This window comes from Ranitomeya imitator, chromosome 2 (genome assembly GCF_032444005.1).
Source record: "Ranitomeya imitator isolate aRanImi1 chromosome 2, aRanImi1.pri, whole genome shotgun sequence".
Lineage (NCBI taxonomy): Eukaryota > Metazoa > Chordata > Amphibia > Anura > Dendrobatidae > Ranitomeya > Ranitomeya imitator.
The window spans coordinates 415,376,490-415,403,565 of record NC_091283.1 but is presented as its reverse complement, the minus strand read 5'-3'; the positions used below and the strand labels follow the sequence as shown (position 1 = coordinate 415,403,565).

Genomic DNA, 27,076 nt, shown 5'->3' with positions numbered 1-27,076 from the left:
TTCTCTATGAGAGAGCCACTTACAGACGCGGTGGCTTATCTCCGGGAGAACTAGAAGAGCATCATCAGGCCAAAATCAGACATGCTGGTTCCTCATCTCACCCGACAATTAATAGTCTGGGGTCCACATACACATGTTGGCTGGACTGTTGGGCAATAAGGGCGTATTTGGCTGCCATTAGTCTACTGTCTACCGGGCTTTATTTACCTGGCCGGGGGCCCCAAACACATTGAATGATTGGTATCTTCGAAATTGTATGCTTTGGTCAAACTTAATATGTATGGAAGCCTTAAGACATAGTATTCATAGGGTGTCTATGGCTGGTAGTCTGCTAACTTGCCGGCTGCCAGGTTGAGTGGGGCGAAAAAGACAGTTTGTTCATTGCCATCGACTCATTAGACTTCACTGTACCCTCAAAACTTGTGTCTGATAGTTTCCTTTATTTGTTCGTACATTCACATAAATTATCTGTGGTCACCTCTCCTCTTTCCTCCTTCCTGAAGCACATACATACATACACATTTGGCATCGTATATGTGTTAAACATAGGAGACATATGGAGATCCTACAGTTTTATATTGCAATGATCTTAAATAATCTTCCATCATGCATGTTTTTATATTTAGACTGACATGCAATCATAATGGACAAATGTTATATTGGAAAACTGGTCATTCATCTGTTGTAGCATCACTTTATATTGTTGTTGCCTGCGGAACCTCCAGAGGATTCAAAGAGTCGGAAAAGTTGTCACTTGGGTTTTTTTTTCCATCGGCTGTGCGACAGGGTCGTTGCATTCCAAGAATCTCCTTCACCATATCTCGAAAACTCCTACTCACGAAGCAATACAAGAAGAAATTGACAGCGGTGTTCAGTAAAGCTAACATATTTCCAATGTCCATAGCCAAGTGGACCCTCCAGTCCTTGTGGACAGACGATACATACATGTGAATGATTATGACTATGGTCCGAGGAGCCCATAGCACAGCAAATACAGTTGTGATGCTCATGAGTATGGCTGTGGTCTTGCCTATTCGAAGTTTGTACCTTTTGGTCTCAGACTTCCTTCTGAGCCTAAGGATGATGATGGTATTGATGAGAAAAAAGAAGGTGCAAGGAATGAAGTAAATTATGAAACAATGGACCCATTTGAGGACACGGTCTAGCACACCTGGTGCTCGAGGTTCTCTCCATACATCACTCCACCAGTAGAAAGGTATGCCGGTCACAAATGAGGCTAGAAAAACACTTACAATAATCTTACGTGTACGTTCTGGGTAGGAGAGAGAGCGATATTGTAAGGGAAGACACAAAGCAACATATCGATCCATGGTTAAAATGACAGTGATCCAGATGGACGCATGGTTGGAGGAGAACTCAAGGACACTGACCATATGAATGAACGCGTTGGGCACCTTGCGATGGAGGATGGCGGTCTGAAGAATGAAGCCAACAAAAATGATAAAAATCTGAGTCAAGATGTCGGAGGTGGTGAGGGCCAGAAGGTAGAAGTAGGAAGATTTCTTGGTCCTGGACGCCAGCTTTGAGAGGGCGAAAGCTGTTAGGATGTTTACTGTTGGAAGAAAAGAACATGGAAATTTTTAAAAATCCAGAGTCCTACATGTATTGCCTGACACATAGTGTCTGGGTAAATTTCTAGTTGTTTCTAAAAATCTATGTAGTGTTGGGCAACTCTTAGAAATAGCTATACCTAATGAACATCCCACGTGCCTGACGGAACTGAAAAAAAAGTTAGCCACATTTGACTAGGTTGTGTGTGGTATTGCAACATGGCCCCACTTTCTTCAAAAGAGCCATACTGCAATTCTAGACAAAACCTATTAACATGTGTGGTGCTATTTTAAGGAAAAAGCAGCCATGTTTTTCTCATTATGGACATATAAGGATATATATTCTACTCTGTGAAGAATTCAGCCTTTTTTTATTTAATGTACCCTATGGGAATATAAGTTAGATGTAATAGAAAACTATGGTATTCTTTATTTAGTCCAGTGGAATCTTATAGTGACATAAGTTTGGATTACTGAGATCTTATGAAGCCCTAAGTTCAGCTTAGTAGAACCCTATGTTGATTTAACCTCTGATCATTGGATCCCTATGGTAATTGTTACGCTTCTTGATATTTGGAAAGAACTGAAAATGGTTTTACTATGGCTATGCTGGAGTTCAAAGTCTGAGGGACACCTTATTTTGTTCCCTCATAGTAGTCACCTATTTGCAGCAATATTGCTATGACAGCACAAGACCAGACATGGAAAATGGAAGAAGCCTATGAAGCCTGTTCAGGAACTTGGAGCATGGGACAAGAGGATGAGTCCAGGAAGAGGCTAGAAGCTGAAAGCAACAACATGGAGAGCAGAATAGGATCTGTGATGAGGAACACGGCGTGTAAAAATAGACTAGGAATTGAAGCTAAATGATGATCCAGAGACTTTTTCAGAGTGAGAACCAGTAACTATCTAGGAGCAGCAAGGCGGTGGAATAAGGAAATATCAGAGGCAATGTCCAGGAGTAGACCAGGGTTGAAACTAAGAGATGCTGGGTGCAGCGTCCAGGAGCAGGCCTTGGATGGAACAAGGAGATACTAGGTTCAGGACTTTGTCAGAACCAGTAGGTATGAGGCATAATAGCAAAAAACAGCCAGCAGTTTCTTGGGACTGTGACTGAGAAGAGGCCTCAAATGGATCTAGGAAATACTAAAACAATGCAAAGCACAATCCAAAAATGAGGCATTGTCATAACATAGTCAAAGGAGTCAGGATGCAACACCGCAAGCCCAATATAAAAATATGATGATCTGAGTTCAGCTCCCATTTGCATTTTTAAGGTAATGTAGGTCTGATTCGGTGGAACCCTGTGATGATCTTAACAAGACCAAAGTTGTCTAGCTCATAGTAATAGTATCAGTTAGTCAAATCTTAAACTAGAAAAAGACAAAAAAAAATTGGGACTGTAAATGTGATATAGTAACTTCTTTGTTCAAAATATCAATATAGACAATATATATATATATACAGTGTGGGGTCAGCTAAAAAAACAGACAAAGAGACTATGGGTCCCCAAAAGAAAATTGGCTTTCCCAAGATTCCCAGTACAAATAAACAATTTGGGAAACTGACACCAAAATTAACAAGCCAAACAAACAAGTAAGATAATATTCTATATCACAAAATATCCAGATGTATATACAGGTCCTTCTCAAAAAATTAGCATATAGTGTTAAATTTCATTATTATTAATGATTACAATTAAACTTTCATATATTATAGATTCATTATCCACCAACTGAAATTTGTCAGGTCTTTTATTGTTTTAATACTGATGATTTTGGCATACAACTCCTGATAACCCAAAAAACCTGTCTCAATAAATTAGCATATTTCACCCATCCAATCAAATAAAAGTGTTTTTTAATAACAAACAAAAAAACCAACAAATAATAATGTTCAGTTATGCACTCAATACTTGGTCGGGAATCCTTTGGCAGAAATGACTGCTTCAATGCGGCGTGGCATGGAGGCAATCAGCCTGTGACACTGCTGAGATGTTATGGAGGCCCAGGATGCTTCAATAGCGGCCTTAAGCTCATCCAGAGTGTTGGGTCTTGCGTCTCTCAACTTTCTCTTCACAATATCCCACAGATTCTCTATGGGGTTCAGGTCAGGAGAGTTGGCAGGCCAATTGAGCACAGTAATACCATGGTCAGTAAACCATTTACCAGTGGTTTTGGCACTGTGAGCAGGTGCCAGGTCGTGCTGAAAAATGAAATCTTCATCTCCATAAAGCATTTCAGCCGATGGAAGCATGAAGTGCTCCAAAATCTCCTGATAGCTAGCTGCATTGACCCTGCCCTTGATGAAACACAGTGGACCAACACCAGCAGCTGACATGGCACCCCACACCATCACTGACTGTGGGTACTTGACACTGGACTTCAGGCATTTTGGCATTTCCTTCTCCCCAGTCTTCCTCCAGACTCTGGCACCTTGATTTCCGAATGACATGCAAAATTTGCTTTCATCAGAAAAAAGTACTTGGGACCACTTAGCAACAGTCCAGTGCTGCTTCTCTGTAGCCCAGGTCAGGCGCCTCTGCCGCTGTTTATGGTTCAAAAGTGGCTTTACCTGGGGACTGCGGCACCTGTAGCCCATTTCCTGCACACGCCTGTGCACGGTGGCTCTGGATGTTTCCACACCAGACTCAGTCCACTGCTTCCTCAGGTTCCCCAAGGACTGGAATCGGTCCTTCTCCACAATCTTCCTCAGGGTCCGGTCTCCGCTTCTCGTTGTACAGCGTTTTCTGCCACATTGTTTCCTTCCAACAGACTTACCATTGAGGTGCCTTGATACAGCACTCTGGGAACAGCCTATTTGTTGAGAAATTTCTTTCTGGGTCTTACCCTCTTGCTTGAGGGTGTCAATGATGGCCTTCTTGACATCTGTCAGGTCGCTAGTCTTAAGGTACCTTCACACATAACGATATTGTTAACGATATCGTTGCTATTTGTGACGTAGCAACGATATCGTTAATGAAATCGTTATGTGTGACAGCGACCAACGATCAGGCCCCTGCTGGGAGATCGTTGGTCGCTGAATAAAGTCCAGAACTTTATTTCGTCGCTGGACTCCCTGCTGATATCGCTGGATCGGCGCGTGTGACACCGATCCAGCGATGTCTTCACTGGTAACCAGGGTAAACATCGGGTAACTAAGCGCAGGGCCGCGCTTAGTAACCCGATGTTTACCCTGGTTACCATGCTAAAAGTAAAAAAAAACAAACACTACATACTTACCTACAGCCGTCTGTCCTCCAGCGCTGTGCTCTGCACTCCTCCTGTACTGGCTGTGAGCCGGAAAGCAGAGCGGTGACGTCACCGCTCTGCTTTCCGGCTCCCAGACAGTACAGGAGGAGAGCAGAGAAGCAGAGCGCAGCGCTGGAGGACAGACGGCTGTAGGTAAGTATCTAGTGTTTGTTTTTTTTTTACTTTTAGCATGGTAACCAGGGTAAACATCGGGTTACTAAGCGCGGCCCTGCGCTTAGTTACCCGATGTTTACCCTGGTTACCGGCATCGTTGGTCGCTGGAGAGCGGTCTGTGTGACAGCTCTCCTGCGACCAAACAGCGACGCTGCAGCGATTCGGATCGTTGTCGGTATCGCTGCAGCGTCGCTAAATGTGAAGGGGCCTTTACCCATGATGGGGGTTTTGAGTAATGAACCAGGCAGGGAGTTTATAAAAGCCTCAGGTATCTTTTGCATGTGTTTAGAGTTAATTAGTTGATTCAGAAGATTAGGGTAATAGGTCGTTTAGAGAACCTTTTCTTGATATGCTAATTTATTGAGACAGGTTTTTTGGGTTATGAGGAGTTGTATGCCAAAATCATCAGTATTAAAACAATAAAAGACCTGACAAATTTCAGTTGGTGGATAATGAATCTATAATATATGAAAGTTTAATTGTAATCATTACATTATGGGAAATAATGAAATTTAACACTATATGCTAATTTTTTGAGAAGGACCTGTAATCAATTTCTACACTTGTGACGTATTATAGACAATTGCATCAATGTGTGTGACATATATATCATATATAGTTGTGCTCAAGCGTTTACATACCCCTGCTGAATTTTTGCTTTCCTGGCTTTTTTCAGAGAATATGAATGATAACACCAAACCTTTTTCTCCACTCATAGTTAGTCGTTGGGTGAAGCCATTTATTGTCAAACTTCTGTGTTTTTTTCCTTTTAAATCATAATGACAACCCAAAATATCCAAATGACCCTGATCAAAAGTTCACATACCCTGGTGATTTTGACCTGGTAACATGCACAGAAGTTGACACAAATGGGTTTGAATGGCTACTAAAGGTAACATCCTCACCTGTGACAAATGCCAGGAAAATTGTTCGGGATGCAAAGAGAAACCCACAAAAACCATCAGCTGAAATTTTGATACCATAATAGTCAAGCAAAAGGCATTGCATATAACAATAAATAACTGGGTATAATAGATCTATAGATGCATTTGCAATAACATGAGATAAATTGGAATAATACTTTATACTGTATGTGTAACCTGAAAATTATACAGATTACAGATAGAAAGATTACGTATACAAAATATTGCAGAAACGAATACATACCATTATGTCATTTATTGTTTATAAAGTTCTAGCTAGTGCACAGGCAGATCCCAGGTGATGACATAAAGTATGGAACGTGCTAGAAAGTAAAATAGCTAGCCATAATAATTAATTTCCTATAGACACGATGTTATGTGCCTATAACTGTGAGAGGTCACTAAGGGGGGCTACAGTCACCTCTACACTCGTTTCACCGCTCTGGGCTTCGTCAGGAGGCATGGCATAATGTAAAAGGGGGTGCTTTAAATAGTGTGTTAAAATTGCAATATAATTAAACACTGCTGTGTGCTGTATGCATGTTAATATATGACCAATTATCAGAGATTCATACTCTGTCCCCCTTCTCTAAGACGCGTAAATGGGCTGTGCCATAAAGGAAAAGAAAGATTTGATCATTATCAAAACCTGTACAGACCCATCTTAGATAGGAGCTGACACGATAATACGGTGCAGAAGAGACTATATAATCTATCCCCGCTGATGGCGCAGACCACGCATGTGGCCAGGTAATAAATTGCACCATCTAACAGAGGGGATTGTGCCTGCAATAGCCAGTGGCAGCAAGTCGGTGCCCCTCCGATTGTGATGTTCCACCCACAGGGGCACTGCACGAGATTGGAGGAAGGATGTGTCCTCATCCCCACCATCACCACGGCAACCATCCACCGCACGCAATATATCAGGAAAAGTATCTAAGCTATAACAAAATAAAATAGACCCTCTACCGAGTGCTCCTAAACAATAAGAAAAAAATATGATTAGGGAATATACATAGTATATAGTGGGGAAAACAAGTATTTGATACACTGCCGACTTTGCAAGTTTTCCCACCTACAAAGAATGGACAGGTCTGTAATTTTTATCGTAGGTACACTTCACGTATGAGAGACGTAATCTAAAAAATAAAATCAGAAAAACACATTGTATGATTTTTAAATACCGGTAATTTGCTTTTTCATGAAATAAGTATTTGGTACAATAGAAAAGCAGAACTTAATAATTGGTACAGAAACTTTTGTTTGCAATTATAGAGGTCATACATTTCATGTAGTTCTTGACCAAGTTTGCACACACTGCAGCAGGGATTTTGGCCCACTCCTCCACACAGATCATCGCCAGATCTTTCAGGTTTCGAGTTTGTTGTTGGGCAATATTGAGTTTCAACTCCCTCCAAAGATTTGGGTTCAGGTCTGAAGACTGGCTAGGCCACTCCAGGACCTTGAAATGCTTCTTATAGCCACTCCTAGTTGCCATGGCTGTGTGTTTCAGGTTATTGTTATGCTGGAAGACTCAGCCATGACCCATCTTCAATGCTCTTACTGAGGGAAAGAGGTTGTTGGGCAAAATCTTGCCCTACATGACCCCATCCATTCTCACATCAATATGGTGCTGTCATCCTGTCCCCTTTGCAAAAAAGCACCTCCAAAGTATGATGTTTCCCCCATCATGCTTCACGGTTGGGACTGTGACAGTTCTATTATTTCATCTGAGCTTCTCCCATGTCTCCTCTAGATCATCCACAAGGTCATTGGCGAACTTCAAATAGGCCTGGACATGTGCTGGGGTGAGCAGAGGACCTTGAGGGCTCTGTAGGATTTTAATCCATGACAGCGTGGTGTGTTACTAACGGTAATGTTTGAGACTGTGGTCCCATCTTTATTCAGGTCATTGACCAGGTTCTCCCATATAGTTCTAGGCTGATTCCTGACCTTTCTCAGAATCATCCTTACCCCATGAGGAGAGATCTGAATGGAGCACCAGACCGAGGAAGAGTCATCTTGTGTTTCTTCCATTTTCCAATAATTGTGCCAACAGTTGTTGCCTTCTCACCAAGCTGCTTTCCTATTGTCCTGTAGCCCATCACAGCCTTGTGCAGGTCTACTATTTTGTCCCTAGTGTCCTTCGGACAGTTCTTTGGTCTTGGTCATGGCGGAGTGTTTGGAGTGTGATTAATTGAGTGTGTGGACAGGTGTTTTTTATACAGGTAATAAGTTCAAACAGGTGCAATTAATACAGGTAATGAGTGCAGAGTAGGAGGGCATCTTAAAGAAAAACTAACAGGTCTGTGAGCGCTAGAACTCTTGCTGATTGGTAGATGATCAAATACTTATTTCTGGTTTTTATTTTTAGATCAGATACTTATTTTCCCCACTATATATATATATATATATATATATATATATATATATATATATATATATATATATATATATATATATATATGTACACAGTACAGACCAAAAGTTTGGACACACCTCATTTAAAGATTTTTCTGTATTTTCTTGAATATGAAAATTGTACATTACACTGAAGGCATCAAAACTATGAATTAACACATGTGGAATTATATACTTAACAAAAAAGTGTGTAAAAACTGAAATTATGTCTTATATTCTAGGTTTTGTGGACTGCTTTGTGCACTCTTGGCATTCTCTTGATGAGCTTCAAGAGGTAGTCACCGGGAATGGTTTTCACTTCACAAGTCAGGTTTAATAAGTGGGATTTCTTGCCTTATAAATGGGGTTGGGGCCATCACTTGTGTTGTGCAGAAGTCTGGTGGATACACAGCTGATAGTCCTACTGAATAGACTGTTAGAATTTCTATTATGGCAAGAAAAAAGCAGCTAAGTAAAGAAAACGAGTGGCCATCATTACTTTAAGAAATGAAGGTCTGTCAGTCCGAAAAATTGGGAAAACTTTGAAAGTGTCCCCAAGTGCAGTGGCAAAAACCATCAAGCGCTACAAAGAAACTGGCTCACATGAGGACCGCCCCAGGAAAGGAAGACCAAGAGTCACCTCTACTTCTGAGGATAAGTTTATCCGAGTCACCAGCCTCAGAAATTGCAGGTTAACAGCAGATCAGATTAGAGACCAGGTCAATGCCACACAGAGTTCTAGCAGCAGACACATCTCCTCAACAACTGTTAAGAGGAGACTTTGTACAGCAGGCCTTCATGGTAAAATAGCTGCTAGGAAACCACTGCTAAGGACAGGCAACAAGCAGAAGAGACTTGTTTGGGCTAAAGAACACAAGGAATGGACATTAGACCAGTGGAAATCTGTGCTTTGGTCTGATGAGTCCAAATTTGAGATCTTTGGTTCCAACCACCGTGTCTTTGTGCGATGCAGAAAAGGTGAACGGATAGACTCTCCATGCCTGGTTCCCATAGTGAAGCATGGAGGAGGAGGTGTGATGGTGTGGGGGTGCTTTGCTGGTGACACTGTTGGGTATTTATTCAAAATTGAAGGCATACTGAACCAGCCTGGCTACCACAGCATCTTGCAGCGGCATGCTATTCCATCCGGTTTGCGTTTAGTTGGACCATCATTTATTTTTCAACAGGACAATGACCCCAAACACACCTCCAGGCTGTGTAAGGGCTATTTGACCAAGAAGGAGAGTGATGGGGTGCTATGCCAGATGACCTGACCTCCACAGTCACCAGACCTGAACCCAATTGAGATGGTTTGGGGTGAGCTGGACCGCAGAGTGAAGGCAAAAGGGCCAACAAGTGCTAAGCATCTCTGGGAACTCCTTCAAGATTGTTGGAAGACCATTTCCGGTGACTACCTCTTGAAGCTCATCAAGAGAATGCCCAGAGTGTGCAAAGCAGTCATCAAAGCAAAAGGTGGCTACTTTGAAGAACCTAGAATAGAAGACATAATTTCAGTTGTTAGGCTACGTTCACATTTGCGTTGTTGGGTGCAGCGTCGTCAACGCATACCGATGCATGCGTCATGCGCCCCTATCTTTAACATGGGGGGCGCATGGACATGCGCTGGTATGCGTTGTACTGCATTTTATGATGCATGCGTCATATAGACACACAAGACAGGGCGCAGAGGACGCTACTTGTAGCTTTTTCCCTGCACCAAAATTCCTGATCTGTAGGATCTTATGACAACGCATGTGTCGCAAAACGCTGCGTTGTGCACATACGTTGTTGGTTGCATCGCGTCGCCGACGCTGCGCCCAACAACGCAAATGTGAACGTAGCCTAACACACTTTTTTGTTAAGTATATAATTCAACATGTGTTAATTCATAGTTTTGATGCCTTCAGTGTGAATGTACAATTTCCATAGTCATGAAAATACAGAAAAATCTTTAAATGAGAAGGTGTCCAAACTTTTGGTCTGTACTGTGCATATATATATATATATATATATATATATACACGAGAGTTACAGCGATATAGCTTGTATCTTGTATATAAATAAGAAAATTATAATTGACAACCAAAAGAGCAGATAAAATGAAGAAATAGAAGAGGAAAGAGAGGTCTAATAAAAATTAAAAAAAATATAATAGTAGTAGTAAAAAGAAGATGAATAAAGTATAACAAAGTACCATTAATGATATATAATGTGTAATCATATATTATAGTCATTACAGCTAAGAGTCTTAGTTTGGTCTGGTAGAACCAAACATGATCCAGTCTTGCTGGTGTAAAAAACTGACTTAGACTCATGCCCTAAAAATATAAAGTAAGAGCACATGTGCGTAGTGGGTCACCACATTTTTTAATTGTTTCTCCGAGAAAGGGTGGACAACTAAATCTCATGTGCCAAAAAATTGTGGAATCTTTTTTTCACAGTAGCTCAATACTATCCTTTCCTTACTGTCTAATGTAAGATCCTGTAGAGGGGATTAGAACCTGAATGGAAGGACTTCTTCCATGATGGATGTGAATAGGCTAGAGCTCACTGCCAACTCTTTTTGGACACAAAGCATTCCTCCTATTGAAACCCAAGATCTGACTAAGTAGGGTCAGTCATAGAATATAGCCTTATATTGTACAATATGAGCAATTATGTATTTAGGGACAATAGTATAACGTTGGTATAGTCTTCTAGTCAAGTGACGTGTAAATTACTGTAAGATAAATGTGTGCCCAAGCATTAACATCCATAATCATCCATTTCCACCATTGTGACATTGGTACACTAAGGTAACACAGAGCATCTGTCGGCACTGTGATTGCTGTCACGTCAGCACTATTCACTATGGAGATACAGCTATGGGCCAGTCTGGACATTTTGTAAAGTAAATACGCATAGTGATAACCAATGTCCAAGATTGTGTGCCCATGTAAAGATGGCAAATAACTAGAGGACATTTGTGCACACTTGGCTTGATCTATGCTCATTGAGGCCATTTTTGAAGGACAAGACTACTTACCATCTCTTGATGGAAAATTACATTTAGGAGACGCTTGGCTAAAGTAGCGGAAATCATGAAGAGTAATGAATGCTGAGGAAAACCAGTGGTGCAACTTCTGGCAGATGATTACTTTCATATTTTTAACACTGACTAGCAAAATTAGATCTGGCACGGGCGATGTTGCCATTCTTACTGGAGCTAGTACTGTGCTATGATTTGTCATTGATCGAAGGGGTTAAAGTAATTAAAAGAGGCCCCTTTAACTTTGTGTCTGAATGGCACCACTTCTGATCAAAGTCTTACTAAAGGGCACTGTATAGACATTAAACTGTGCTGTTCATCTTCATGTAAAGTGGCATTGACCAAACAATACATAGCACTGTTCATTGGGGCAATGTGTAGTGTTATTTGGCCATTATTTGTACTATAATATCACCTATATGACCAAATGTCAGTCAATATTTTCCATAATATATTTTTTGCATTGTAGGTATCTTCTTTGGGAAGACCACCCCTTTAGAAGGTAAATTTTCAAGGTAATACTCAATGGTAATTTCCAAAAAGTACACTGTATGAGTAGGCTCACAGCTGTGTTGGAGGTTCTTACTTTTGATACAGATTCCTTAAAATAACCTGAAGATGTAAAACAACATGCTGCACTTTTTTCCTTAAAAATGAAGGACAAATGATGGGAAGCTAATGTGTCCCACATAGTCAATAGGGTCAGCTAACACAGAACAGCAGAGCTAAGACAGTACAGCAGAAGTGAAGTTTGTCTCACTAAAAAAAAATTTGCCGCTGCAGGTGCCGTCTCATTATGCATAAGCTTCCATATCACAGAAAGCCTGTGGGGAGAGGGTTCGGGAAGCTCAGCAAAAGTTGATAGCTCTGTGAGTAGACAGCTGTAAATGTGCTTTGTTGTGTTTGTAATAGGACAAGGTTCCACTCTGCTGCATAGTGATAGTTATTATCAGTTACATACTATGAGAAGACTAGCGTAAATGTGAACATAGCCTATGACTCTTGGAATTATTTACCCGAGCACTGTAATATATTGTTCAATATTGCCCAGGAAGATGCCATCTATATGTGCATGTAGGTCATAGGAAGTTGAATAAAATGATACCTTGATATTTGAGATCTGATGTCTTATTAAAGAGAAATCCACATTTTTCTTTTATGCATGGAACGATTCCACCACTTAGTGCTAAGCTATCAGTGATTGATAGCTCAGTTATTCAGTCTGGTGCAGGGGCATGCTGAGCTGTCTGTGCAGTGATTGACAGCTCAGTTACCCAGTCTGGTGCAGAGGCATGATGAGTTGTCTGTGTTTTTATTGACAGCTCGGCCATCCAATCTGAGATTGTGAAGTGCTGAGCTCTCATCAGGTGCTCTCGGTTATTTTGATTATTCAGCTAAATAACTAATCTGGCTGTCCCAGATAGGTTTCAGTCATAGCTTCAGCAAAGAGTTGTTGATTACTCTGTGCCATGTATTTTTGCTTGTTGATATATTGCTGCCTGACCTTGGACCTTGTTCTGACCATACGTCTGTTTAACCACTTTGCTCTGGTCCGCTATCCTCCTGGTATTTTGACCTCGGACCATTATCTGACTCTTCCCTGTGTTTGTGAAGTACCCTTTTGGCTCTTGCCCCGGATTCTATAGTCACACACAGCACTGCAGTGAGATGAGAGTTAACACAGCACAGGAGATCTAACACAGTACAGCAGAGAAAACAAGCTACAAAAAGTAGATACCATAGCCAAAGCCAGGCAAGTGCAACCAGTAGGCAACAGGTGCATCTGAAGTAGCCAGTGGGCCAAGGACAGGTTTAAGAGCCTAGTGATCCAGGAGTGTACTGTTCTGTTGTACTGTGAGGATGAAATTTTAGAGTATGGAGAGTAGTCACAGATACCAGAGTGAGGAGTGAGTCTCACAAAAAGAACTGGGAAGTGGTCCTAAGACTATGACTGAGCCTGAAGTGTGAGATGACTATATGGTTGCAAGTCCAGAGGTGTTAAAGCGGCAAGACAAGCTCTAGCGCATCGGTAAATGTGGAGAGATCAGAAGGTTGAATTTTTTTAACGATGAACAACAGCAGAACTTTTCAAAATATATATTCAAGTACCGACATATTGGAAACCTTTAAATTACGCCATATTGAACTTTCCCTATAGTTTGATTTCTTGTCGGAGAACCAGTATATACTAGGTGCAAACTACAGATGGTGTAGTGACTTCTGGTCTGCCACTATTCTTCTAATCTGCATTTTTTTTTAATGGAAATAGGTAAAGGAAATTACAACTATAATGGGCAACATAAAGTTGTCTTTGGTAATCAGGTCACCTAACTGCATACAAGAATATACCCATATATGTTAGATTGAAGATGTAGGAATTTGCCAATTTCAGTAGGATCAGTGAATGCGGGCTTTAAATATACTTGGGTGCAATTGGGTGACCAGGTGACCAAAAACAACTTTCCATTGCGTTATGAATGGATTACTATGGTTGCTACTTTCTGTTGGAGGAGATAAAGCAACTTGAACCCAAATGGGAGATTAGTCAACATCTTGCTACATTCCCTACATGGAGAATAGTAAACACTTTGCGTGGGGTTCATGTGCATGGATATCTGGAAAGATATTTGTTGTCTGGCATTTATCTAAGGATTATGGACACTTTTCCTCTTCTGCTCCTCTCACAGCTTTCAACTATGTGCATCTTACTCATACAGTCACTTTCATTAACATATACGGCATGACACCTAAGGTAAGGAATTAGCAACCACCTGATAGCCCACATCGATCTTTACCAACCATAAAGAGTTTTCGAATCGGTTTTCTTATAGCCTCGTCTTTTGACACTTAGACTGTAATTGTATTCATATGCAGAATGACACATTCACATAAAATGAGGAAATGCATAGAAATGTAATTTCCCCTATTTATAGAATTTATGTTTCCTTTTGCACTTGGGGGCAAATATATTCACCCTACGTGTCATGGCCAATGTATGAAATATAAAGGACAGCTGTCGGTGCTGCATCATGTAACTGCATTACAGGAGTAAAGTGAATCAGCAAAATCAGCAGTACAGGTTATACATCGTAAATAGACAATAAAGCCTTGTCTTCGATTACACCGCCTCAGGCTTGTGCTGTTCTCATCCTTAAGTAGATTTGTGTTTCTGAGAACAGATGTATCAGAATGGCTGCATGACCAGCAGTAAATATAGGTATATGGTGCAGCAATAATGGTGCCTTTCAAGATGTGTAAGCTGCCTGTGCCATAAGCACCAATGCCACCCCATACCATCAGAGGTGCAGAACTGGGCGCTGATATCAAGCTGGATGGTTCCTCCCCTCTTTAGTCCACAGGACACGACATCCATGGTTTTCATCAAGAATTTCACATTTTGATTAATCTGACCACAGAACAGTTTTCCATTTTGCCTCAGTCCATTTTAAATGAGTTTCGGCCCAGAGAAGACGGCAGCGTTTCTGAATTGTGTTGATATAAGGCTTCTTCTTTGCATGATTGAGCACTGCAAACTGTGTTCACAGACAATAATTTCTGGAAATATTCCTGAGCCCTTCATGGAAGTATTCTTGAGACCAAATATTGCATGTTTTTAAATCAGTGCCCTCTATGGACCCATAGATCACAAGCTTCCAATATTGAACGTTTTGCCTCGTCCCTTGTGAACAGTGATTTATCCACAATCTCTGAATCTCTTGATGATAGTATGTTCTGTAGATGGTGAGATATTTCAAATCTTTGCATTTTAAGTTGAGGAACTTTTTTTTCTGAAAATTTTCCACAGTTTTTAGACATAGCTTGGTGCTTCTTTGACCTTCTTTGCTTCTGAGAGACTCTGCCTTTCTAACATGCTCTTTTTATACACAGTCATGTGACTTAGTTGGAAATTGACCCTTCAGCTGTTCTTCATTATTACCACTTACTTTTCCACCATTTTCTTAACCTTCCCCCAACGTTTGAGACGTGTTGCTGCCATCAATTTCTAAACAAGTTACCGTATGTTTTTCTCAAATGAAATTGAAAGATGTCTAACTTTCACCTTCTGATCTGTTCTATGTTCTGAGTATAATATGCCTATAAGAGATGTCCAAATGATTGCATTTTTCTTTGCTTTCCATTTTACACAGTGTCCCAACCTTTTTGATATTGGGATTTTAGTTAAACCATACAGTATATGTCACAAAACAGTCCAGCATAGCTCTTGGCAGAAACACTATATCTCTTGAATCAATTAAGAATATGTACAGACTCTGATCTATCAGCGGTTGCAGGGAGATGTAAGCTCAGAGCTATGAATAAGAATTGAACTTTCAGTAAGGAGACAGTAGTTATAATGTATATGCTGAATAGTGCCTGACGTACATACTGCATTTGTGAAATCAACAAAGCACCATATGTTCAGACACTGAAACATCAGGGGCTGCAGAAAAATGTGAATTCAAAGCTATGAATGAGAACTGAACAAAAAATTAGGAACGAAAAGTAGTTATATGTGTAGCACAATGCTTGTCATAAAAAAATGTCAAATTAACAAAGCACCATACCATGTGTACAGATACTGAACCATGAGGGGCTGCAGAAAAATGAAAGTTCAAAGATACAGATGAGAATTGAGCTTAAATTAGGAGCCATAGTAGTTATGTGGGCATTAAAGTTCCTGGCATAAACAATATACGTCAAATCATCAAAGCACCATCAGTACAGACACTGAAACACCAGGGCTGCACAGAGGTGTTAGCTCACAGTGTAATGACGAGATTCCTTCTAAAATGCATGGATTTTCCTTGCTGTGTTTTCTGGGATCTAATTGTGGCTGTCTTTCATCGAATCCGGTAGGCATTTTTTTCCAGCAGATTTGTGAAGTTAGTCTCCTGTTATCATTTGCATGAAACATATGGCATACTTGCCCTTTATACACCTAATGTGTTGGTGCATGTACAAGGCGTCATTTGTATGAACCTTACACTCATTATGCACCCAGATTAAGAGGTTAATTGCCCCTCATTGCAACTCTTAAAGGGGTTAACAAGGCTGCAGCAATTGATCCATGTATCCTGTATAAATTGATAAATAATGTGTCACCTATATTCTGTCCCTCTCCCTGAAACATTTTACATGGATTTAATATAAGAATTATGAATAATGTGCTAATCATTGGGTGTTCTCACGTAATCAGCCACATGTTACCAGGGCAATGTAGCTGAACGTAATTAATGACCAATTATACAAACCTTGCCCACGTAGACATGAAGAGAAAAACATGTGGTTTCGGTATCACACAAACTTATGGGAGTAGTGATATAAAATTATATGTATATTTACCATGTGAAGAAGAAAAACAGATAGAGAGACAAGAAGAAAATGAAGAACAAGACAAAAAATAAAAGGAGAAAGAAGAAAATAAAGAAGAGAATGTAAGACAAATAAAGTAAGTAGATGTAAAAAGAAAAAGGAAGAAGAAAAGTTAAGAACAAGTGAAAAGAAGGAAGTAAAGGAAAAATAAGAAAAATAGGAAGAATTCTAAAAGAGGAATAAACTAAAGAAGACAATAAAGACATATAAAGGAGAAGAACAGGAAAAAAAAGTAGAAGAGCAAAAGAAAGATAAAGAAGTTGAAAAAGAAGGAAAGAGAAGAAGAAAGGAGGAACAAATAAACATGAAAGTAGAAGAAATAGGAAGAAAAAAAGAAACAGAAAAAGAAGAAAAGAGAAGGAAAATAAAACACTAAAAAGAGAGAATAATATAAAGAAGAATCAGAATGAACAGGAAAAAAAAGAAAGTTGAAAAAGAAAGAAGGAAAGAGAAGAAGAAAGTAAGAACAATTAAACAGGAAAGTAGAAGAAATAGGAAGAAAAAAGAAACAGAAAAAGAAGAGAAGAGAAGCAAAGAAGGAGAAAATTAACAATGAAAAGAGAAGAAAAAAAAAAAAGTGAATATGACAAAGGAAAAAGACGAGGTGGAAAAAAGAGGACGGAGAAAAGACAAAAATAGGAAGGGGAAATGGAGAAAAAGTGTGAAAAAAATGAAAAGTAATAATAAGTAAAAGCTAAAAAGTAAGAAAACAAAAAATAAAAAAAAAGAAGTAAAAGGAAGAAAGAAGAAAATGTATGAAGAAGAAAGGGAGAAAACAAAAGAAAAAAGATATAGCAGAACAGGAGGAAGGAAATTAAAAGAATTTGAAAACGGAAAGTGAAAAGATACCAAAGAACAATAAATAATTAGGTAGATTATAGGATTTAAATGCTGTTTTCTTAATTTCTATATGTCAAGTATGCTCGGGCTAAGTCCACTAGATTGGACCAGTGGCCAAAGAGATGGCACAACATATGAATTGGAAAACCAATGGCCTCAATAGCGTGAAGACATCTCATGTTAAAAGGAACCTGTCACCTGAATTTGGCAGGATTGGTTTTCGGTCATATGGGCGGAGTTATTGGGTGTTTGATTCACCCTTTCCTTACCCACTGGCTGCATGCTGGCCGCAATATTGGATTGAAGTTCATTCTATGTCCTCCGTAGTCCCGCCAAATTCAGGTGACAGGTTCCCTTTAAGTGTTGGAAACAATTGATTTTAATAGAGTGATGGCTGTACTAGTGGTGATGGTATGACAATCTGAGCTGTGACAACCTTCAACAATAAACTATTGCTACTACTAGGTTGATTATCCTGAGAGACCGTCTTTGGCTTTTAGTAGGTTTTAACCAAGGGTAACTTAAATGGTTTTTCAAATGCTATCACAAAACATTTGTACAAATATATTGAAGTTCATTGGGAAACTCATGCTAGGGCATGGGTAACAAGCTTCTACACTCACCTGGTAAACCAAAACCAAGTAGTACACTATAATATATAACTGGTATATAGCCAAGCACACAAGGGGAAGGGTTTGTTTTTTGGCCTTCCTCTTCCACTGCCAACATGGATGTTTTGTTTTCACTGGTATTTTGTAAAGGGATCATCTTTAGAAGTCATAAGTGCAGTTCTGGGGAGAGAAAAATGGAGATGTTGACTTCATTATCCACAAAATGTATAACTACTACAATGTCTTAGCCTCAAAATGACACTTTCAGTAAAATGTTCAAGGCTATGCTTCTGGTTGGGTATTACATTTTTGCAGTGCAGAAATATCTGAATCCCCCAAAACAACCACCTTTAGGGAAGTATTATGGTGGTCTTCATGAAAATCATAGTAAAAGACTTAGGTTCCACCTGAGAAGGTTATAAGTCAAGACCATCATATTTTCATGAAACACTTGAGAAGAAGTGACGGATAATGAACCCTTCAAATTTGATCCAGTTTCTTTTTATAGGAGCACAGTAAACCCCCCAAAAATGGCCAAGATAGTACAGGACTATAATGACGAAACACTGTATGGTGTAGCCTCCTCAGAGTCCATATTGTATAAGCTCCTAATAGAGAAGCAAATCAGTTTGCCAAAATCTACAGAAGAACTTGGAAATGTTCTCCAAGATCCTCGGAACAAACTGCTTGCTAACTTAACTAACTTTCTTACCATATGAACTAGAGTTTTGAGGATCTGCAGTCACATCTTGAAGTAGATTTGTCCCCAGTGCTATAATTGCAAAATAAAAAGTTTAGTTGGTTAAGCAAAGCAAATCAGTCATGGGCAGTAGGACAATAACTCAACAGGAAGAAATGTCTGATATGTGGAAGATCCAACTCTGGTACCCTTGATTGGCGATTTTGAGCTCTATGTTGGGAAAATGTTTTAAAGGCTGGACATAGTTAATTGGTTTTTAAGTCAACTCCAATCTCTTCAATGGAGAGTGACCACTCCTGAATTACCCTCCCCCCCAACATAGATTGGAAGATCAAGAAACAGGTTCTCCCTACCTCTATTCCCATATCACTCAAAAATCCCTTTAAGGTTGCTCTGACAAGCATTTTATAATTTTTTCAGGCTCCTGCAGTGCAGAATCCAGTTTGCTGCTCTAACAGTGTTTGCACTTTATCCACCACCCTTCTGTTTCATGGTTTCTGCACACTACGGGATGTAATGACATAATTGGCTTACCTCCATTCATTCCTGACATTACAAGTGAGCTAAATATAAAAAAGTAATTGATGAGAAAATCTAGTACTAGAGATAGTGCCATGAATATTACCGACACTTTACTCTAAATTACATCTATGCATACACAGATATGGGCAACCTAAAGGCAATACTGAGCTGGTATGACAGCTGCATGGAGTTCCTTACCAAGCATCCACCAAATCCACCAATGTATAACAGTCCCAGGCACACAGTGACAACCATGAAAGTCAGCCACACAGTGCCCACAACAACTGGCTATCAAAATTTGTCCACCAAGTAGTGCTAACCACATATTTTCACCGCATGCCAGTACCAGCCACACAGTGCCTCCCAATAGTAAGATTGACACATTACCTCCTTTATAGTGGTAGCTACGCTGTGCTCTTCTCCCAGTAGTGCATGTCACACACCCTATTAGTGCTAACTACAAGGTACCACTACAGAAGTGCTAGCCACATAGCTCCTGCACAGAAATGCCAGCCACACATTGTGCCACAGCATTACTAGCTACTTGTGGTATCCCAATTACTTCCATACAGTGCCTCCATGACGGTGTTAGCCATACATCACCCTCTCCTAATAGTGCCAATTAACCCCATATTTGTGCTATCCACAGAGTGCCCCTGTAATAGTCATGACTAGACATTCCCTCTTCAGAAGTGCCAGCCATACAGTGCACCCAATAGTAACTTCAACCAGCGTCCCCATAGAAGTGCCAACTCCCGACCAGTGCCATTCACACAGAGTCCATACTAGTTCCATTCACATAGTGTCCTATTAATAACAGTGGTTATCACTCATTGCCCCAATAGTGCCAGCCACAAATAACAGTGCCAACCAGTAGTGTCTACCACACACTGGCATCATAACTATTACCCTTTATAAGTGTGAGCTACACATTGCTCACTAACTTGCCATCTATAGTGTTACGCCATACAGTACCAATTATAGCGCTAACTAAATTTGAATTACAATGACAGACAAACTGTGGCCAACCATTATTGTGGTTCCCATTACTGACAGTCAAATATACCATTAGCCCCTTTACCCACTTCAAAACAGCCAAAAGATGGCACTATCTGTGACCAGTACAGTGCACAGACAGTCTACTGTCTAATGGTTGCACTTCCTTCTATGATTGGAGGAAGAGGAGTATTTTTAATTTTTTAAGAATGCTGAGCTTTCTGTGCAGTGATAGACAGCTCAGTTTTCCCCTCTGGTGCAGGGCCATGCTGAGCTTTCTTTGTTTTTATTAACAGCTCGGCCGTCCAATCTGAGACTGGAAGGTGCTGAGCTCTTGTTAGGTGCTCCCGGTTCCCTTGATTCCTCTATTTAACTGAACTGACAGTTCTAGATAGCTGTCAGCCATAGCTTTAGCTAAGTGGGGTTGGTTTAATCTGTGCCTTGTATTTTACTTGATGATATATCGCTGCCTGACCATGAACTTCTTTCTGACCATCAGTCAGTTTAACCCCATTGCTCCGATCCGCTATCCTCCTGGTATTTTGACCTCTGACTGTTACCTGACTACGACTTTGTCTCTTCCTTCTGTTTATGATGTAGTCTCCTGGCTCTTGAAATTGGACCCTCGACTATCCAGCTTGTCCATGAGAAGTGACTCAGCATCAAAATAATTACAAAACCTTAAAAGCTATTAGGCCGTGACGCACACCAGCCCATTTGGTTTTGTTATATTTGCATTTCAATATAGGAGGGCACCTTGTGTACTAATTCACAAGATGCCCCACAGCAAAACTACATGAGATTGACAGGGAGACTGATGATTTGGCTACATATCTCGAAAATGGGTGATGACAGTTAGGACTCACAGTACCATTTTAAAATGAAAAGAGAAGCTCCGGAGCACATTTCTCTGCAGAGGACCTTTCTCAGGATTTTTTGTTCTAAAATGAGTATCTCCTCCAATTTTGGCTGCTCCACTGATCTAGGGCACTTTTTCTTCTGTACTTCTTTGTTCCAAAGTAATGTCCCAGGGTATTAATAATGTAAATTTTCCCCTGATCCAACTGGACGTATACCAAAGAACTTCTTTGTAGGAAGGGTTGTGTTTGGATTTCTCAACTTCAGAGGATAAAAAACAAACATCCACTGAGAAGTTTTGTGGTATATACCCAGTTGATTGAAGGGAAGATCTGCACCATTATTACCGGGGAAAGTAACTTTGGAGCTGAGGGGCACAGAAGAGAAAGAAAAACTTCCAGGATCAGAAGAGCAGCGGCAATTGGAGGATGCACTCCATATAGAGCGAAAAATCATGCAAAAGTTCCTCTTTAAGGACCAAGGCTCGACCTGCTTAATACCACATTGGACAGACCAGCTATGCTACTCTACTTACAGGCCAGAACAAACTTTTAAGAAGTTCTGGAAGATTTTTCTATTTAGGGACCCTCCATTATACCTCCAAAGTACCCCTCAGATGTTTTGAATTCCTTTCCTCCATGTAAGAATTACTCATTATATGAACAAGCAGATCGTAGTAAAAGTCTTAAGATGATCGTTAATTTCCTTGGACCTAATTAGGCCTAATTTTTCTATAGTTCTATGTTATGTTCTCGGGTGGTAGATCCTACTATAAGACTCCACAGGGAGTAAAGAGAGAACGCTTATTATCCTCATTATAATGATTTTCACATGACTAACCAGATAGCATGACTCTGCTATAACAAACTTAGGGAGATCAGTTCTGAAAAAAATTAGTATGGATATGAGGAATGGCATAAAAAATATGGATGTGTCCTACTGCAAGAAGAAGATAACAAGAAAACTGCATCGTGAGTGGTCTATAGTTAAAAATACCTCAATTTCCTCTTAAAGGGGTCTTGTCATGCTAAAAATATTGCCCTATCTGATTTTGCCATCATGTAGAGCAGAATGAGCTGAGCAGAGTAATATATAATTTTGTGGGAAATGATTCAGTAGTTCTTGTAATTCATTGATAAAAACCTAGCTTAGCCAAAGTCTGGAAGGCGGTCCTAAAAAATAATTGTAATTTTCCCTCTTAAGAGGGACTCCGCCCTCTGGACTTATGGGCAGAGATTTAAATAAAGAAATTACTAAGTGATACTGAATATTTTCCCTATTAAATTATATATTTACCCAATCAGCGACTCTTGCTCTATGACATGGTTGGATAATAAACTTACTGTGAAAGATCCCTCTTAAAAGGGTTGCTCCAAATTAGACGTGCATGACATGTGAACTAGGATCAGTGTTAGATCTCAAGCTAGGACCACCATGGTTTCATGTCAACATCAAAGGCCTTTATGGTACAGATAGCTAACTCCTCCTGTGATGATTTCTGGCACAATATGACTTGAATTTTATGGGCAACATACTACGCCTGGAACTAAATAGGAGCTCACTGAGTGACATCAGAACAAGTGGCACACTACAGCTGACACTGTATAGGGGTTACTTTAGAACTGGAACTCCATAAAAAGGGAGACACTGAAACTGGAACTATATGAGGTCACATTGTATACTGTAGAAGGAAACACTGTATAGGTAGTCAAAGTCGCTGGAATTGAATGAATAGGAAAATTATATTACAACTGACATTGTATGGGAGGCAAACTTTGCATGGTAGTGTATTGGGACATATGATCAAAATTATTTAACTCACATTGCAAATTTGGTTTATTAACAACATTTTCATATCTTCTGCTCTTTTGCAGGGGGTCAAAAACATTTGAGTGACTGCAATATTTGGTGGCTGCTGGCGCAGTGGTTTCGGTTTGCACAGCAAAGCTCATTCTAAATGCTGAAGGTCTCCATATCTGAACGCCAAAATGTCATCTCCACTGACCCATCTTCACTGACCCAAAATCACAAAAAAGTGGCCCCGAAATGGCCATTTAAATAATTCACATTTAAGGTTCTGCTCTGTACAGCAATGAAATTAAGCTGGAAGACTTTTTGATCAGTATGTCTGGAGGAGAAAGAGTGAAGCATATGATGAAAAGAACACCCTGAGTTCAGTGAAACATGGTGGTTTTGTAATGCCTATAGTAAAAGATAGTGGTAGCTCGGTGATGCCTATAGTAAATGAGGGTGGTGACTCCGTGATGCTCTGGGGCTGCCTTGCTTTCGGCAGGACAAAGATCCAGAAATACCTCACAGTCCACCAAGGCTTAGATTCAGAAGAAACTCTGGAAGATTCTGGAGTGGCTGTGTTAGCCACCTGACATGTACACCATAGAAAATCTTTAGGGGGATTTGAACAAGGTAGTAGCAACGCACCCAAGAATATTAGTGAACTGGAGGACATTGCCCATAAAGAATGGGCTTAGATTGTTTAGTCAGAAGCTGATGTCTAGCTATGCATTATGTTTTCAGCAGGTCCTAATAGTCAGAGGGGCTCTACTAAGTACTAAAGATGCTTGCAATGGAGGGGTTGTCACACTATAACTAACACTGTGTAGAGGGCACTCTGTACAAAGCACTGACATAGTATGGCTGATAATGTATGGATGCACACAGAAGATGACAATAAATGGGGGGCACATTATACCTTGTACTGTATGAAAGAACTTCTATTGTGTGAGGACGTGTACACTATGACTGTCATTGTATGGGGGCACTATGTTAGGCAAAGTATCGAAGGGCTCATTATGGTGCAGAATATTTGGAGAATGGAGCTGGTTTGCACAAAGTCACTGCTGTAACATGTGATGAAGCCTTTTCTGAGTAAGTTCTGCCCCTAACTCACTCAGGTACTCATTTAATTTGTGGCTGATGGAAAACCCTACATCATGCCTAGCAGAGGCAAACCATAATATCCCAACTTCTGGGAAACAAGAGGTTAACTCTGGCACACAGTGCTTCACTCGACTGATTTCATTAAAGCCAAAATACAAATTATTATCGACCGCTCCGAGTAAATAAAGACATTAGGGATAATTGATGTTGTTAATATGTGTGTTCTCCGCTCCAGTAGCAGCCCACCGGGAGGGGATAGTCAATACATTTCATGTTTAGTGTATGTAATCAGGATTTTAGGGAGCCGGCTAACCCTTTCCATTCAAAACGCACTTTGGAAGCTGAGATATTGGGTGACATTTTTGCTCAAATAATGAAGCCAAGATACTGCCATATATCACCTAAATATTACTACCATATACAGTAGTTCCCAAATAATATGCTGCATCTGAACAACACTACAATATAGTTCCCATCAAATAGCACTAAGTACTACTAGATATAAGTTTACTCTCATCCTGCTCTATCTACTTGCCTATTTTGCCACCCCTTACATCTGCCCCTTTCTAGGTTGCCCCTGCCCAGTGGAGTAACTAGAGTCTGAAGAGCCCAGATGCAAGATTTGGACTGGTGATCTCCAATCCTGAATAAAATATATATACACAGCATATGTGTGTCCCTCATTTTGGCCCCATCCTGGTTTATGTCACCCGTTCTGCCGCTAATTTTTAATGTATAGAAGAAAATAAACCATTATACTCCCCCTTCGGTGTACATAGAAGTCATGGGGCCCCATAGCTGAAGTATAATGCACCCCCATAGTCCTTCATATAGTATTATGCATCCCATGGTGCTCCATATCTATGTAATTTAATGCATTCCCCACAGTCCTCCATAATGCACAGACCATAGTCCTCCACAAAGTATAATGCACAGCTCATAGTCCACCATAACGTATAGTGCACTCCCTAGTCATGCATAAAGTACAAGCACCCCCATAGTCATCAATAAAGTATAATGCACCTCCATAGTCCTCCATATAGTGTAATGCACCCGCATAGTCATCAATAAAGTATAATACTCTCCCCATATTCATCCATAAAGTATACTGCACCCCCCATAGTCATCCATAAAGCCCCCCATAGTCATCAATAAAGTATAATGCACTCCCCATAGTCATTCATAAAGTACAAAGCACCCCCATAGTTATCAATAAAGTATAATGCACCTCCATGGTCCTCTATATAGTATAATGCACCCGCACAGTCATCAATAAAGTATAATACACTTCACATATTCATCTTTAAAGTATACTGTACCCCCATAGGCATCCATAAATCACCCCATATTCATCAATAAAGTTTATTGCACTCCCCATTGTTATCCATAAAGTATAATGCACAACCCATAGTCATCCATAAAGTAAAATGCACCCCCATAGTCTTCCACAAAGTGTAATACACCCCATAGTCATCCATAAAGTATAATGCACCGCCCATAGTCATCCATGAAGTATAATACACTCCCATAGTCATCCATATAGTATAATGCATCCCATCGTGCTCAATATCTATCTAATATAATGCATTTCCCACAGTCCTCCATATAGTATAATACATAGCCCATATCCTTCATATGATATAATGCACAGACAATAGAACTCCTTAAAGTATAATGCACAGCTCATATTCCACCAAAACGTATACTGCACCCATCATCATCATCAGTCATCCATAAGGTGTAATGCACCCCCATACTCATCCATAAAGTATAATGCACAGCCCATAGTCATCCATAAAGTATAATGCACCTCATAGTCATCCATAAAGTATAATGCACCTCATAGTCATCAATAAAGTATAATGCACTCCCCATAGTCATCAATAAAGTATAATGCACTCCCCATAGTCATCAATAAAGTATAATGCACTCCCCATATTCATTCCTTGGCTAGACCTTGGCCCGATGGCCACTTAACACAGTTCTCACAGTCTTGACCCGGATCACTCCTTGGGTCCTCCTGCTCTAGCTCTCCCCATTCCTCCTTTTAGTAGACCATGGGATTTTGACAGCAGTGGGCTGCACATAACATGGGACCAGTCCAGGGGTAACACAATCCAGTTCTGAAGTAGCCACCCACATAGTCCACCGTAACCAACCCCAGGGGTTTCAGCCCTGTGATCCAGCAAGGGGTGCGCCAATGGGCGCAAACAAACTGGGAGGAGGGCAAAAAACAATACACAGTACTTTACTCCGTGACCGTGATGGCCACTCCTGACACCTCAGTCCTGGTGTCGCACTGGGCTCTTTGCCCTTAAGTGACGCGGAACAGTCTCTTCACATTTTCTTCAGGTGAAACTGGCACAACATACATTTTTATTCCTCTTTCCTTTGGTAACGGCTCACTCAACAAACTTGGAGCCTCCCACTCCTGTGACCCGCCTGTGGTCACTGTTTCCTTTAAGGGCCCCTCTGCCCTCTGTCTCACTGCAGTAGCTGCGGTCGTTGCAAGCGATCGCCGGACACACTGCGCCTCCTGCGCCTGCTTCTCCTTGATGTCGAAGACCACTGTGGCCGCCGCAGCATCCGATCCTTGGGTCAAAACAAGTGCGGGGACTGAGGTGAGGGTAAGCGTCGCACTCACTGTGGCTGCATCTGGCTGTCCTCTGCATCCACAGCGCTCCGGCTCCCAACAATCCTCCTTACCGGTGGACCAGTAACTCACTCAGCAATGGCATCTCTATTCCTGTCATGCCATCTTGCTCTTCTGGGCACCACCTGTTCATGTGCGGAGTCGCTTCCAGCTGCTCCACCCATTTCCTTGGGTTCTGCTGTATGGGTGGGAACTTCTTCTTCACCCGCACCCATTTAGGGTGGGCCTTATTCACAAGGGGGCACAACCCCCTGCCTTTTGGCACCAAATCTCCATGA

General features: G+C 40.6%; 1 protein-coding gene across 1 annotated transcript in view; it reads right to left on the bottom strand.

Moving 5' to 3' along the window:
* Positions 1–422: 422 nt before the first annotated feature.
* The window catches only part of GPR142 (G protein-coupled receptor 142), a 39,012-nt gene continuing 12,358 nt past the window's right edge, over positions 423–27,076 (bottom strand). The window contains exons 2-4 of the mRNA XM_069750738.1: positions 18,884–18,943; positions 18,184–18,351; positions 423–1,573 (exon numbers count right to left, since the gene is read on the bottom strand). Of these exons, the coding sequence (XP_069606839.1) occupies positions 696–1,573; positions 18,184–18,328 (1,023 nt within the window). The 5' untranslated portion in view covers positions 18,329–18,351; positions 18,884–18,943 and the 3' untranslated portion in view covers positions 423–695. The remainder of the gene's footprint in view (positions 1,574–18,183; positions 18,352–18,883; positions 18,944–27,076) is intronic.